The sequence below is a fragment of the Trachurus trachurus genome (assembly GCF_905171665.1).
Source record: "Trachurus trachurus genome assembly, chromosome: 3".
NCBI lineage: Eukaryota > Metazoa > Chordata > Actinopteri > Carangiformes > Carangidae > Trachurus > Trachurus trachurus.
Window position 1 is genome coordinate 30,692,105 of NC_139893.1, and position 13,612 is coordinate 30,705,716.

At 40.8% G+C, this 13,612-nt stretch overlaps 1 protein-coding gene across 1 annotated transcript; it reads left to right on the plus strand.

Annotated features, from left to right (window-relative positions):
- The first annotated feature begins 5 nt into the window (after positions 1-5).
- slc67a1 (solute carrier family 67 member 1) lies at positions 6-9,631 on the plus strand. The gene is made up of 10 exons (XM_084000114.1): positions 6-445; positions 1,258-1,355; positions 1,472-1,617; positions 2,282-2,414; positions 3,820-3,932; positions 7,071-7,178; positions 7,273-7,373; positions 7,488-7,589; positions 8,590-8,710; positions 8,994-9,631. Exons 1-10 carry the CDS (start codon positions 302-304, stop codon positions 9,179-9,181), a joined length of 1,254 nt encoding a protein of 417 aa, XP_083856240.1. The 5' UTR covers positions 6-301; the 3' UTR covers positions 9,182-9,631.
- The last annotated feature ends 3,981 nt before the right edge of the window (positions 9,632-13,612 follow it).

Here is a 13,612-nt window from a genome sequence, read left to right on the forward strand (position 1 = left end):
TTGGACTCACGGGCAGATCTAGCTGTCCCGGTAAACGATTCTCAAACACGTCAGATTTCACATTATAGTCAGATAATATTTTATCGTAAGTCGCTAAAGATCTATACCACCGGTAACGCCTCCTCGTCGTCTGTCTGCTCCAAAGTACAACCGGTGTTAGGTTTGCAGCTTCATGTGACTGTTCACTGGGTTAAAGGCTACTTTGCCGGACAACAACTGGACTTCCACCGACTGTGTCCTTCTTCTCACACGGTGCCAACCACACTGACGGTGCCGTCGGCGGCTGCAGGTTCGTTTCGATATGGGTCCGAAAGGTGAAACGACGCGAAACGAGGGGACAGCCGGAGGAGCAGCTCAGCCACAGAGCAAGAAAATCATTTACATCGTCTACCTCATCGCTGCTCTGGACATAACATGGATGTTTTTACAGTTTTCTGTTACCCCGGTGAGCATATCTGCTACGCCAGAAGCAGGAAGCCGACATTTCCGTGACCGCCGTGAATGTGAAACATTGATAAACATGATTTATCCCCTTAGCGAGATTCAGGTGTCCAAAACAGCAACAGTTAAGGAGAGGCAGAAGACAGTCGTTTAAAAAGATAATCAATCAATCAATCAATCAATCAATCAATCAATCAATCAATCAATCTTGCACCTTATAAACACTACAATCCAACTGTTACTATCCTGATAACAACAACAACGACACTGTTACACACAGTTATTATGTCGTTTTCCCCATTGTGTGTTAGTGTGAGTGGTGTCATGTGGTAGAAATGTATTACAAGACAGGTGAAAGGTGAAACACACCTTATTACACAAACACAGCATGTACACTGTGTAGTATGTGAGATACATTTGTTTGAACTAGCTCCTTAATCCTACACCTAAAAAGTTCACATGCATGATTAAAAAAAGAAAAAAGCAGGACAGCTTAAATCCTTCCACTGCCCTTCTCAAATACCCCCAGTTATCATTTTTATGAAGGGCTGTACTGCCATCATGACAATTATTTATTTTTCCTAAGGACATGAAGTTATGAAAATTAGAGATGCTGAAATGTGGTGATATGAACATATGAGTAGCTTCACTGAGATGTGTACCAGTTGTTGTGCTACACTGCCACACACCCTGTCAAACTGTGCTGTCAAAATCAGCTGATTTCTAGATCATACCCACTGTGACTATATTAACATGTTTTATATGTGAGTGCATCATTTTATTGACAATATTTTATTTCATTATGTCTCTGTTTAGTATCTGGCAAAGAAACTTGGCTTTGACACTTTGTGGTTTGGCTATTTACAAACCACAGTGGGCGTCATTCAGCTGCTTGGAGGTCCTATGTTTGGAAGGTAAAAGCCATTGAAGAGACAGATCTGCTTCAGATTCTTCCTTATGCATCCTGGTCTGCACTGTTTTTGCTGTCCAAGAAGTAACTTGTTGTTTCTTGGCTTTGATCCGTTGGCAGGTTTGCAGATCTCTTCGGGGCACGACTGGCCTTATCTCTGGCCTGTTCTTCAACTGTTGTCTTCTTCCTGCTGTTGGCCATAGCAGATCATCCTGCCATGCTGTTTGTCCACAAAATCCCAACAGTCTTCATGCATGTCCTGCCTGGTGAGGAGCACTCATCTACAACCCTCTTCACTCATCTTAATGTGGCAAACGTCACGTTAGATCAATCAGTGATATTTATCAACACCCACTTTCTTTTTTTGTTAACTCTGTGGCTGAACTATATACATGGCCAGACTAAAATAATAGACCTCTGCAGTTGCCTGCTTTGGCGTGTTGTTAATCAAATTTACCTATTCATTCTTGTAAATTCATAAATGTTTCAAGGTTTACAAGAAAAAATATGTGGAGATTTTATGATATATCTAATATTCTGATATTCTGACTTTTCCTTCAGAATATTATAATTTATTTTGATGTGGTATTTTAACCTGTTCTCAAAATGTTATTATTTTTTTATTCCAAAAGGTTACAAAGCATTTCTAGTTTTTGTGATACCACCACTACTAAAGAAGATACAACAACATTTTTAATGTAATGTAGTGTAATATATAATTTGGTGTCATTATCAATTCATTCAACCTAATTTCATTTATAAAGATTTGGACTTTAAGATTGCAGAAATAAGTGCATCTTCTGGCTAGCATGCAGTAAGCTGACATGTTTGAAATAGTTATAGGTTTCTGCTGTTGTGACCCTAAACTCTGATGGTCTTTCATGCACAGTTTCATCATCCCTTTGTTTTTCTTTTTCCCCCTGTCTGCAGCGTCTCAGATGGTTGTTGCAGACCTCTCAGAACCTGACAAACGTGCAGATGCTTTATCCAAACTAGGCCTGTGTTTTGGCGTGGGTATGATTGCCGGCTCTACATTGGGCGGACATCTCAACACGCGTTTCGGGTTAGTCTCACTGTATGTGTGTGTGTTTTGTGTGTTTGCATTGGGTGGTGAATGAATGAATCTAGGGCGAGTCATGTAAAGGATGTAGAGTTGAGAGGTTAAAGCAGATATCAGCTTCACGGCCGTTTCGGCTAATGCTGCGTTCAAGGCAGGCTTTTGAAACCGTAAGTTACAGCTTCAAGTCACAACTACGACTTGGTAGCGTTCCAGGTAACCCGTAGCTCGTGTTTTTACCATCCTGTTGTCTGTGAAAGTTCCCTATAACGGCCACTCGTAACTTCCGACCCGTGAACTCGTACCAGATCGAACTGGTATGACTTCACAGGAAGGAAAAACACAAAGTACGAGTTTCTTTGAACGCACCATGAGTTAGCAGCCCCCGCCCTTGTCAGGCATCAATTGGTCCTCGTGCTACGTCACCACATTCACGCGCATCCCTTGGCTGCACACACAGCCCTTCATGCCGTTCTCTCTCCTCATTGGATAACACTTGTATCCCACAAGGAAAATTTTCTCCTCGGGTTACAGCAGAGCAGAGTGACGGAGAGACTCGTGTTTAGGCTGAAATACTTCATGTAAGTGATTGCTGACGGAAAATAGGACTATTTAGGACTTATATTAACAAAAACATTCCACTGATATCTGCTTTAACTCAAGAGGTGAGAGACAATGAGAGGCTGCTCGTGTTTCGTACATTACAATGATAAAAAAAAAAAACATCCAATCACCAAGTTTTTGGCAAAAAGCTTCGGGTTCACTTTTGATTTCTGGGCCAGTTTGGAAGCTCTTTTGTCCAAGTATTTGTCTCTTCAAAGTAAGGTAACAACACTCAGAGGTGGGGTTACTTCCTGCTGCCTACAATGGACTGTGTTTACAGGTGCTCAAGTACCTTAGATTTATTTTGTGTTTTTGGACATATTTAAGGACATATCATTTACATGGAATATGAAAAATTATATCCCTGATTATATGACTGCTCAAAAACAGGATTAAGTGTTTACAGCCACTGCACCCTGGTTTCATTTCTTAAAGCCAACATAAGGTCTTACCCTGGTTTCTGAAACTGAGATATGATCTATTCTGTACATATGCATGCAACACATAACTGAGATAAAGAGTCAGTCATAATTGAGAAGTAGCCTACTTTTTCCAGGATTACTACTAACTACTAATTACATATGGAAAATGGCATGATTTTTGAAAAGCAAATCTATGACCCACTCTGTGTTTGTGTTTTTTTGTCCCCAGTTGGAACAAAAAATGTTAATACTGGTTAAACTATATAATAGAAATGTTATGAAAATGACAATGATGCGAAAAGTGTATGTTTTTGATCTTAAAATTTATACCAAAAATGTCTGTAAATACTTTGTCCATATCACTGCTTTGTCTTTGTATTTCCTAGGGAGTCACTTACTGCATGTTTTGGTGCTGTGGGAAGCGCCTTCAGTTTACTGTTGGTTTTAAAGTTTATCCCGAAAACTACTAAACCTCAAACTCCAAGAACCAACTCAGAAAGTAAGACACACTTCCCACTACTTCACCTCATGTTCTCAACTGTCTCAGAATTTGTATAAAATCCTCAAGTATAGACCTACTGTATGGTGTTATGAGGCAGTGTTTAATTTAGCAGCTAAAGTCCAACTGAAAGTACATTGTATTACTTAATAGTACAGCTTTATATTTCTTTCTTTTTATTCCTGATATTAGGGAGAATGCAGAACATGTTAAAGCAAACATGAACAGTACGTTGTAGCAGACCAAATACATTCAATGAGCTGCCTGAATGTGATGGTTATTGTGTGTAGTGATGGCTGCTGCTGAACAAAGGAAGAGACAATGTAGCTGTCACTCTGAATTAATTAGTCTTCCCTTCACTGAAGTTTATCCATTGTCACTGTTGCCATGGAGAACGCTTTGCTGTGCCTTAGTTACTAAAATCACCCAAAATGGACCCAGAGATCAAAAGTAAATTAATTCAAGATGAAGATTGTGTTAATTTTATATGTCATAGCCTACATAGTTTTAAGCTTCAGTGATTAGATGATTAACTGTTTTGAAAATATGTAAAATGTGCAAAGCAAAAATAGTGACAATTTAGTTTTCAAGTTTTTAGATTTGATTATTATTATTATTTTGGCATATCATTGCAAACTAAACATTGTTCATTACTTTGACTTTTGATGGGACAAAATGGTGTTTGAATATGTTTTGCAATTGTTAGTTTCAGCCCTAAACTTCGGTTGTGATGATTTATCAGGGGTAGTTTCATGCCAATCCAAGTTACAAATGCAATTCAGCTTTGTTGTCTTACAATGTTGATGAGAAAAATGAATGGGATCTGTGAGGCAGCCAAAATACAAGGAGAAGACCAGAATGAATTGCACAACTGTAGAATTCTATTGGAATGTTCTGACGTCACAGTTGGATAGAAACCTACATGTTCCATATCTGATTGAGAGCCAGTGCTTGTCTGCAGAAATCAACTGGAAAGATGGAGGGCTCTAAAAAAGTGGCACTTGAAGATGAGAAGGATGCACAGAAGACTGCCCCCATGTCAGCGTATCATCACTATGTCTTATCTTCAATCCTTCCTGACACCGAGCGGGAACACGCCCACCTGCAGAAGAAAAATCAGACCCTAGAGAGGGAAAACACCATCCTCAAGAAGAAAGTTGAGGGTCTGATGTCTGATGCTGAACATCTCAAGGCAGAACAGCAAAGGATCCACCAGGTGACCAGCAACAGAGACATCCTGAGGAACCAGCTGGTGGTCTGCAAGAATGAGTTGTCGGTGATGGGTAAGAACGTTAAGACTCAGAAGACAGAGCTGAAGAGGTGCAGCAAGCAGAATGAGGACCTCACGGCAGAAGTGGAGTCAATGAAGAGGGTGCTGTACTCAGTGAAACATGGTACTGTCAAACAGAGGGCACAGCAGAAGAACCTCAAGGAACAACTGGACAAGGCCATCAAAGAGAGAGACGGCCTGGGCGACAAGTGGCTGCAATGCCAAAATGAATGTTCAGAGCTGCGTGACAAAGTGACCGAACAGCAGTCGAACCTGACCATGAAGAGTGGTCAGTGTAGAGAGTATATGAAGCAAATCCATCTTCTCAAGCAGGAGAGCCTAAAGCGGGAGAAGGAGAGGGCCCTCATAGAGAGCGATGCCAAAGATCAGAGGCGGAGGCTCCGTAAGTGTGAGGAAGAACTTCACACACAGAACCAGAAGCTCCAAGAGAGTGAAATTTGTCGCGCTGTTGAGAGCCAGATGGGGAAAAGAATAGTAATCCTCAAGCAAAGACCTCAGATGGTCAGAAAACTCCCAAAAGAGGTGCATGTCCAGAAGATCGAGTCCTTACAGAAAGAGCTGAACACCCAGTCCGAAGATCTGAGGAAAGCGCTGAAGCAGTGTGAAGAGCTGAAACGTAATCTGACTCAGGTGTCAGTGCAGCTGAGTCAGTGCCGGGCGAAGGTCAGAGGCCACAAAGAAAAGCTTCAGGTAATAACAGGAGAGAGGAACATGTACAGAAGTGAGGCTGAACAGCTGGGCAAACAGCTGGCCACCATCAATAAAGTGCAACGTGCAGAAAAACTGCAGAGGAGTGCGGCCAAGAGGACGAAGAAAGCCAGCCTGGCCTCTGGAGACAAAACAAGCACCTCCAGCACCTCCCGCCTCTCATCCGTCCCCAAAAAGTTCACCCTGAAGACTGGAGACAAATTAAAGCAGCCTCATCTCTCCACAGTATCCAGTGAGGTCCAAGCGCAGTCCAAGTTAAGGATTGTAGGAATTAAAATTTAACAGTTAACCTTTCCAGCCGAGCTCTGCGAAAAACAATAAATCCACTTGACTTCTGACATTCTGATTCTTGTCAGTGTTATATTGTGAATATTTTATACAGTATTATGTACAAAATGCATGGTATAACTTCAACAAAAAAAGCCTGAAACCATTTATTATGAACCTTCATGTGTAAAAAAAAAAATGAAAAAGTTCTTGAAAGTGCTGACACAAAGTATATGGGTTAACCTACATGTGTTTTTTAAAACCACTTCAATGTTTGTAGGAATAGAAAAAAAGGGTTTATTGTGCTGCTTTTATGTCCCAGTTAGTCAACCATCATTCAGCTGTTGATACTCTATTATTTGTAGTACTGTTTAATTCTTAGGACATGGTTGAAGGAATACTTTTGTGAAATAAACTTACTTGCCCATTTCCTACATAGTCTCAGATGAGAAGACATATCCACATCATTATATCAGTCCATAAATATAGAGCTAGTGCCAACAGTTAGTCTTTCCCTACATGTTAGAATAAAGAGAAGAATCAGGGAGGAAACTGTTTGTAAATTATATAAAAATAATCCACAGAGCAGCAGCTCTATGACTGACATGTTATGGACTTGCTTACAGTTTTACATGGGGTTATAATCCTGGACTATTCTTTTTGTTCTTTACCTCCATTTTCAGTAGACCTGTTTTTTTCATCAAACTGCGTCTCTGCAATGGTGTCTGAGTCGTAGTGAAATATTTTTGAGACGATGACATGAAACTGTGATTGTTTCACTGGACCTGCTGGAGATTATGTAATCTTGCAAGTACTGTTTGTGCAATTGTACATCTGTTTTATTGTCTTTAATGTCTTTAAATCTGCTGCAGGTGACAACAAAAAGTCAGTATTTAATGTGGGAGAGATCACAAGACTAATGAAGTTCCCAGGTGTGACTGCGACTTTTGTGGTGAAGGTGGTCGCAGGCTTGCCCTCAGGTGAGAGTTACTTTTCTAAAAACCTCTGCAAAGACAGCTTGAAAAGTGTCAAATCTGTGAACTGGACAGAGGAATTGCTCTTTTCTTTTCACAGGTATTTTTCAAGTGATGTTTTCAATTATTGCATTGGACGTCTTCAAGTTGAAACCTGAGCAGAACGGATATTTGATGGCCTACTTTGGCATCGTTCAAATGGTATGTTTTGTTGAAACCGAAATTCAAGAGAGGTTGATTAAAATCTCTGTGAGTTTGTTAAACGTGCAGCAGCTTGTGACATAATCAGACTATAAAACCCACATGTGTCTACAGGTTATTCAGGGAGGAGTGATTGGTCCACTTACAGCGAGATATTCTGAGCGCTCGCTGTTACTTCTGTCCATTGGAGTTTCTTCTATGGTGGGACTGGCTCAGGTACGCCTAAATTATTACAGTTCATCCTCTGGGAATCATAAATGCCTGTTTTTAATATTTATGGGAAATCGTCCAATAGTTGTCAAAACATGTCATGTAAAGCCACAAATATGAACTGGATGACGGTGCAAGGAGAAAAGTTGAGAAAAGAAAAGTCTAGCTTTTAGGTTTCTCCTCTGGGAACCATGATTGCTCTGTGAGATAGTGAAGACTGGCCTGCAGTGATGTTCTGTTTTACCAGTCTGACGTGAATAACAAAAAGGGATAGTTCACCCAAAATTCAAATTTTCAGAGTCCTCCGTGCCTTCTCTGAGTTACAGGGGGGCTCGGCGCAGCACTGCATGTTCATATGACGGTTGCGAACGGAGCTCACTTTTCTTCGTCCAAAAAACATCTAAATACCTCCATAGTGCTCGTCTGTAATTTCCCTCTTGTATTGAAGCCCCAACATGAGAAATTGTTCCGAAAAAAAATTAAATAAGTATTTGTTTAAAGCACTGCGTTGCACTGCTCTTCCTGGTCCGTCCAAATCTTGCGCGATTTGCATTGACAACCAGTTCACAGTTCCGCAAATCGCGCAAGATTCCGGCAGAGCAACACTGGGAGCTTCCGCTACAAACAAGCTTAAAACATATACTTATTTAAGTTTCTTCAGAACAATTTCTCATGTTGGGGCTTCAATACAAGAGGGACATTACATACGAGCACTATGGAGGTATTTGGATGTTTTTTGGTGTGTCTTTTTGGACGAAGAAAAGTGAGCTCCGTTCGCAACCGTCATATGGACATGCAGTGCTGCACAGAGCCCCGCTGTAACTCAGAGAAGGCACGGAGGACTCTGAAACTTCTCCCAGCCCTTAGTCGACATGAGGGTGAGTAGATAATGAGTGAAATTTGAATTTTGGGTGAACTATCCCTTTAATCATTTTCATTCCTGTAATTATCCTATAATGAAACTAATCTTAGACACTTTTATTCTGAAATGTCTCTCTTCCTGCAGGCCTACATGCAGAATGTGTTCCACTTCTGCATCACCGTCATCCCCATGATGTTTTCTCTCAGCGTGTTCAATGTGATCACAGACAGCATGCTCACCAAGAGCGTACCATCCTCTGAAACAGGTGAGCTCGTCCTTACTTTCGATACTCAAGGAGACACAAACAAAGACAGACTTGACTTGACAGACTTTTGCAAAGCATAATTTTAATCAGTCAGTAAATGGCAGCATCAGATCACAGCTAAAGGAGAGAAAATACACACAGTGTCAAACTCAGATAGTGAGGATTTGGAAATAGTAAGATGAGGACAGAACAAAATAAAATAAAATAAAAATTTATAAAACTCAAATCAATTATTTTAATACAGCAATTTATTATTTATTAAACCCACTCTGCTCTCACACAGGCACAATGCTGGGACTGTGTTCATCTGTTCAATCTCTGCTTCGCACGGTCGGCCCGACCGCTGGCGGCTTCCTGTATGTGAACTATGGCGTTTCCTCTATAGGTCTAATCCAGTTTGTTGTGAATTTATCAGTGTTTATTTATCTTCTGCTGCGTCGGCCCCTGAAGCTAGCTGAGCAAAAGGAATGAAATCACATAGCTTTTGAAAAGCTAGTTAGTCTGATGTTTCACAAAGGAGATGGAAATCAACAACTGATCTTAGGAACAATTATTTCTAACTTTGCCTACACTTAAAGCTGCGCTCTGCTGCAGCTGTTTACATGATGTGATGAGCCTGACGGCTCAGCACTATTCATTTTTCAGTCTGTGCTTGGGGGAGAGGACCAAAACCACTAGATGGCAGCAAATCTCCCACTTACATGAGAGTTTTTGATGAGAGGATTGAACATCACACTCACTGAGACACTGTTTCCAATCAGGTCACTGAAACAATATAAGATTTCATTATACATTCTGAAAAATATATTAATCAATCAATCATTTCTAATGAGAATTGTTATATTAGAACAACTTTTAATTTGTAATGAAAGTTTATTTTTTCATATATCATTATTTTTCATTAAATCTTTTGAAATTAAATCATTTGTGTATGTTAATTTATTTAAATACAGTAATGTATTTTGTACTAGTGTTTATTCATCTCCAAGATAGTTTAGATAGATAGAAAGTTTGAAAGTGTCCAGAATCAACATGGCCAATACAACTGGTAGAAAGTATGTTGGTTGGGAACATAACTTCCTGATTTAACTGCGTACAAAAACTGTACAACTGTACTGTACATAAAATAGTATGAGTTCCACCTCAACCAACTACTGCTCCTTATTCACTGATAACGATCTAGTGTTAAATTACTTGTAGTGAATTTTGCTGATAATGTTTTTGTACTTAAATGATAAGCTTAGTCCACAACTTTTATTTGTACAGTAATGTAATGCAACTTTTGGATTGTTGCATTTAGTTTTACAAAGTAACAAATCCAAATACCTCTTCAACCGCTGGTCATTGTATCAGTGTATACTCAACAAACCTTGTATGTGAGAGCAAATATGAACTAAACTGCGCAGAAAAACAAGTAACATGCTGTGAGGAGGATAAACAAATTGTTTAGTGTTAATCACAGCCTAAGTCATTCTCTGACATATTTATTTACAGTTTTCTGCTACCTCGGTCGCCAGGCCGCAGCATATCGTAGTGATGTCACAAAATCTGGAGCAGGTGTTTTCATTGTTTCCACAAAACACTAATAATGTTTTTGCAATATTATATCCAGCAATCCCAGATAAATATGATCTTATTTTAGCAGCAGGGGGTCAGCAGTGTTTAATTGCTATTATGGACCAGGCTACACCTTCAACAGATGTCACATGTCTGCTCACTCTGGCAGTTTGTGGAGACCAGACTGTGAGACACAGATTGTATCTTAAAAGTCATAATATTTTAAAAGTAGATTTCCGCCAGTGTTTCTTTTAATAATTAAAAAACAACACAAAAACAGCATTTTCTTCATGAACCGTTTAAAGCCATTCAAATTTCATTGGGCTATAACTGATTGACCATGTCACGTTTTATTGTTGTCAAAATAAAGTTATATATATTTTATCATCATTACACTTGAATAAAAAAAATAATTTAGTAAACATAACTATTAGAAATGAGTAGCCTTGGCTTAAAATTCAAAGTATATTGCCTGTTAGCTTACAAATTTTAAAATATTATCAAGCAGACTAAAACGTAACACTGAGCTGGCGCGGTGTGACAACCTGTTTAGGCAGGCTGCACCTTTAATGTGATCAGCCGTCTCAGTGGCAATCCCATCATCTGAGCCTGATCCCACACCTCGCTCGTTACTCGCTGTAAATGTCGTCTTCAAAACACACGCTCTGTGCACGGCCATCAATGTCAGTGCAGCTCCACTGACTCTTTACACTCAGCTCGTACAAAATAAAGCCACATGCTCTCAAATCATCTCTCTCTGCCTCTATGTGACTCGCAGAGACTCAAAGGAACTGTAGATGGATCTAAAGGGTGTCACTGTATCTGTGAGCCCAGGGGGCGGCCCCGACCACAGGAGGGGGTGCCTTGTTACACTTGGCCCTTTGAGTCAGGGGGAGCCGGGACAATGCTGTTGTTAACACTCCTGACGGGGACCTTTGGGTCCTCTGAAAGTTTAATGTGACTCTGCGAGCGACCTGCGCTCACTGAGGTCAGAGATGAGCGCGGCCCGGCGATGGTCCAAGGTTGCCTTGTGTCGGCACATTGGAAACTGAACGCCGGCGAGGGGGGGGAGGATGTCGGGTCCTGGCCTTGTTTTGTCCCCTGTGGCATGGATAATGAGGCATCTGTCCCCACCTGCCGCATGGAGAGATGAGGCTCACTGTCTCACTTAAAAAGAGCACAGGTTACCTATCTGATTTGTCCAATGCAGGCCAGAGACATGATCTGAAGCCGAGGAACCTTCAGTCTAAATGTTTTATACCGCGGCTTTCTTACTTCTTGTGCTGCGGCACACAAAGCTCCTTATCACACTAACAACACTTTGCTCAGTGTCTTGTTATCTGCATCTAGATAACTGGCGTCAAAATGAATCAAACATGAGTCAGTTTTAATTACTCTTCCCCCAGCACGTCTGACACCTTGTATTGAGCATGTATATTTAAAACATAACTTCATTTCAGCCCTTTGATGGACCACGGACGACAACACAGGATGATTCTTGCTCAAAAATAATACGAACCTGAGGAGCATGTGACAGCAGCTCACCAACCCCCCCACCCATCCAGTCCAGTGTGGACCTCGTGGAGCTCGTGGAGTTGGCCACAGGAATGAAAGGTGATCTTAGAGGGGTTTTGTCTTGGTGTAATCAGACAGCGACATCATCAATCATGAGAGGGGGAATTACAGCAGGCTACAATGGGAGATAAGATAATGAGTGGGGCCACAGCGACCTGGTGAGGGACAGCTCGAGTTCCCGTCCTGATTACATGGCAGAGGCCTGACTGGCTGCAAAACCACTGAGGACGCTGCTCGCTCAAGGTGGACGTAAAATGTTTCTCACACTGAATGTAGCAAAGAGCTGCATGTACTGTAGGGTCATGATCCCAAACTTTTTGAGTCTGGTTAGTTAACTCAGGGTGAAATCAAATGACTGAGAGGTGCAGTTGTATAGTGGCACTGTGTAGTGTAGCATAACGGAAGCTAAATGCAATATAAAGTCAGATTGAATAAAAACTGTAAGACGGAGCTACAGCGGGGCCAAAAATGTTAAGTATACATTGAAGGTCCAATTAAAATCCAAGCCTCTGGGGAGCATGCTTAGTGAATTTAATGGTCATTTCATTTTTCTTAATTTTGTGTAGAAATCTATGTGTGAAAAAGCCACTAACATAAACTAAAACAGGACTAATCCTCTGGGAAACATGAATATCTACAAATGGATCATTAGTTTCTCTGTTAGCATCCAAAGGGTTGGTCTAGAAGGTGTTGCTACTGTATGACATGGAGACTGAGTTGTTAGCAAGGTTGTAAATGATACGTAGTGAAAACTCTCTAAATTTAAACATAATATTTTCAGTGTTTTAAGATGTTTTATTCACCAGATCAATTATCAGGTAATTGAGAATATATATTTATTATAATATTGATAAATAAATGATTAAATATATCCTAGTTACACGTGTACCATTTGAACACTGTCAAAAATTGAAAGCTCTATAACCTACATCACCATCTAAATACTAATATCTCCAAGCACGTGTTGATACACGACCGATGAGGTATCAACATAATCACATACTTTAGTATTTAGCACAGACATCACTGGTCTGCAGGTGAGCATCACATGTGAATGAAAGCTCCAGCGTGTGTGTGCTGTATCACCAGGCATCTTAGGAGACAAGTGGCCCCCTCCTCTGTGTCTGGGCTGCGGTGAAGCGTGCTCGGCCGTGTGTCAGCAGCCCTGAGCCCTGTGACGCCCGGCCTGACCAGCACGCTCTGGTCCACACTCTCACTCCCTGACATGTGCCGCTGCTCGCTAATCCTCCACTGACGCCTCTGCAGCATCACACTCGACAACAGAACAATGAATGACCACTGTGGTGACCTCGGAGGGCAACCGGCTCTCGCTGCATCAGACGGGATCTTCCCTTTTCTCTATGTGGAGGGCCATAATAGTTTTATATACTTTATCCTGTTAATACACAGGAGCTGCTAAATGTTCTAATTCTCTTGTAGACACCAGGGGAACATGGCAGAGGTTCCTTTATCATTTTTATGCTGCTGTATGGAAATTAATTGTTTTCCTCAGGCTTAGGGCAGTTGGAGATTTGAATGATTGAAGCTAATGTGATTCAAAGGAAAGGATGTGGATATCATTTTAATTATGCCTGAGCCGATTAGATAACAATATGATGCATTAGTAAAAGGCGGGAAAAAGTGCGCCATGAGAGGCATCTGCTTGAATTATTGAATTAGTGACAGTAAGCTCTGCATGTTGTTTGCATGACTCATATGGAACAGCATCTGTGCTCTGCTAGAATAAATCTGACCATTATTGGTCACATT

Coding starts and splice junctions, on each gene's coding strand:
- slc67a1 (XM_084000114.1), top strand. CDS start 302: ATGGGTCCGAAAGGTGAAACGACGCGAAACGAGGGGACAGCCGGAGGA. Junction 2,415..3,819: donor CATCTCAACACGCGTTTCGG/GTTAGTCTCACT, acceptor TGTATTTCCTAG/GGAGTCACTTACTGCATGTT. Junction 7,590..8,589: donor CTATGGTGGGACTGGCTCAG/GTACGCCTAAAT, acceptor CTCTTCCTGCAG/GCCTACATGCAGAATGTGTT.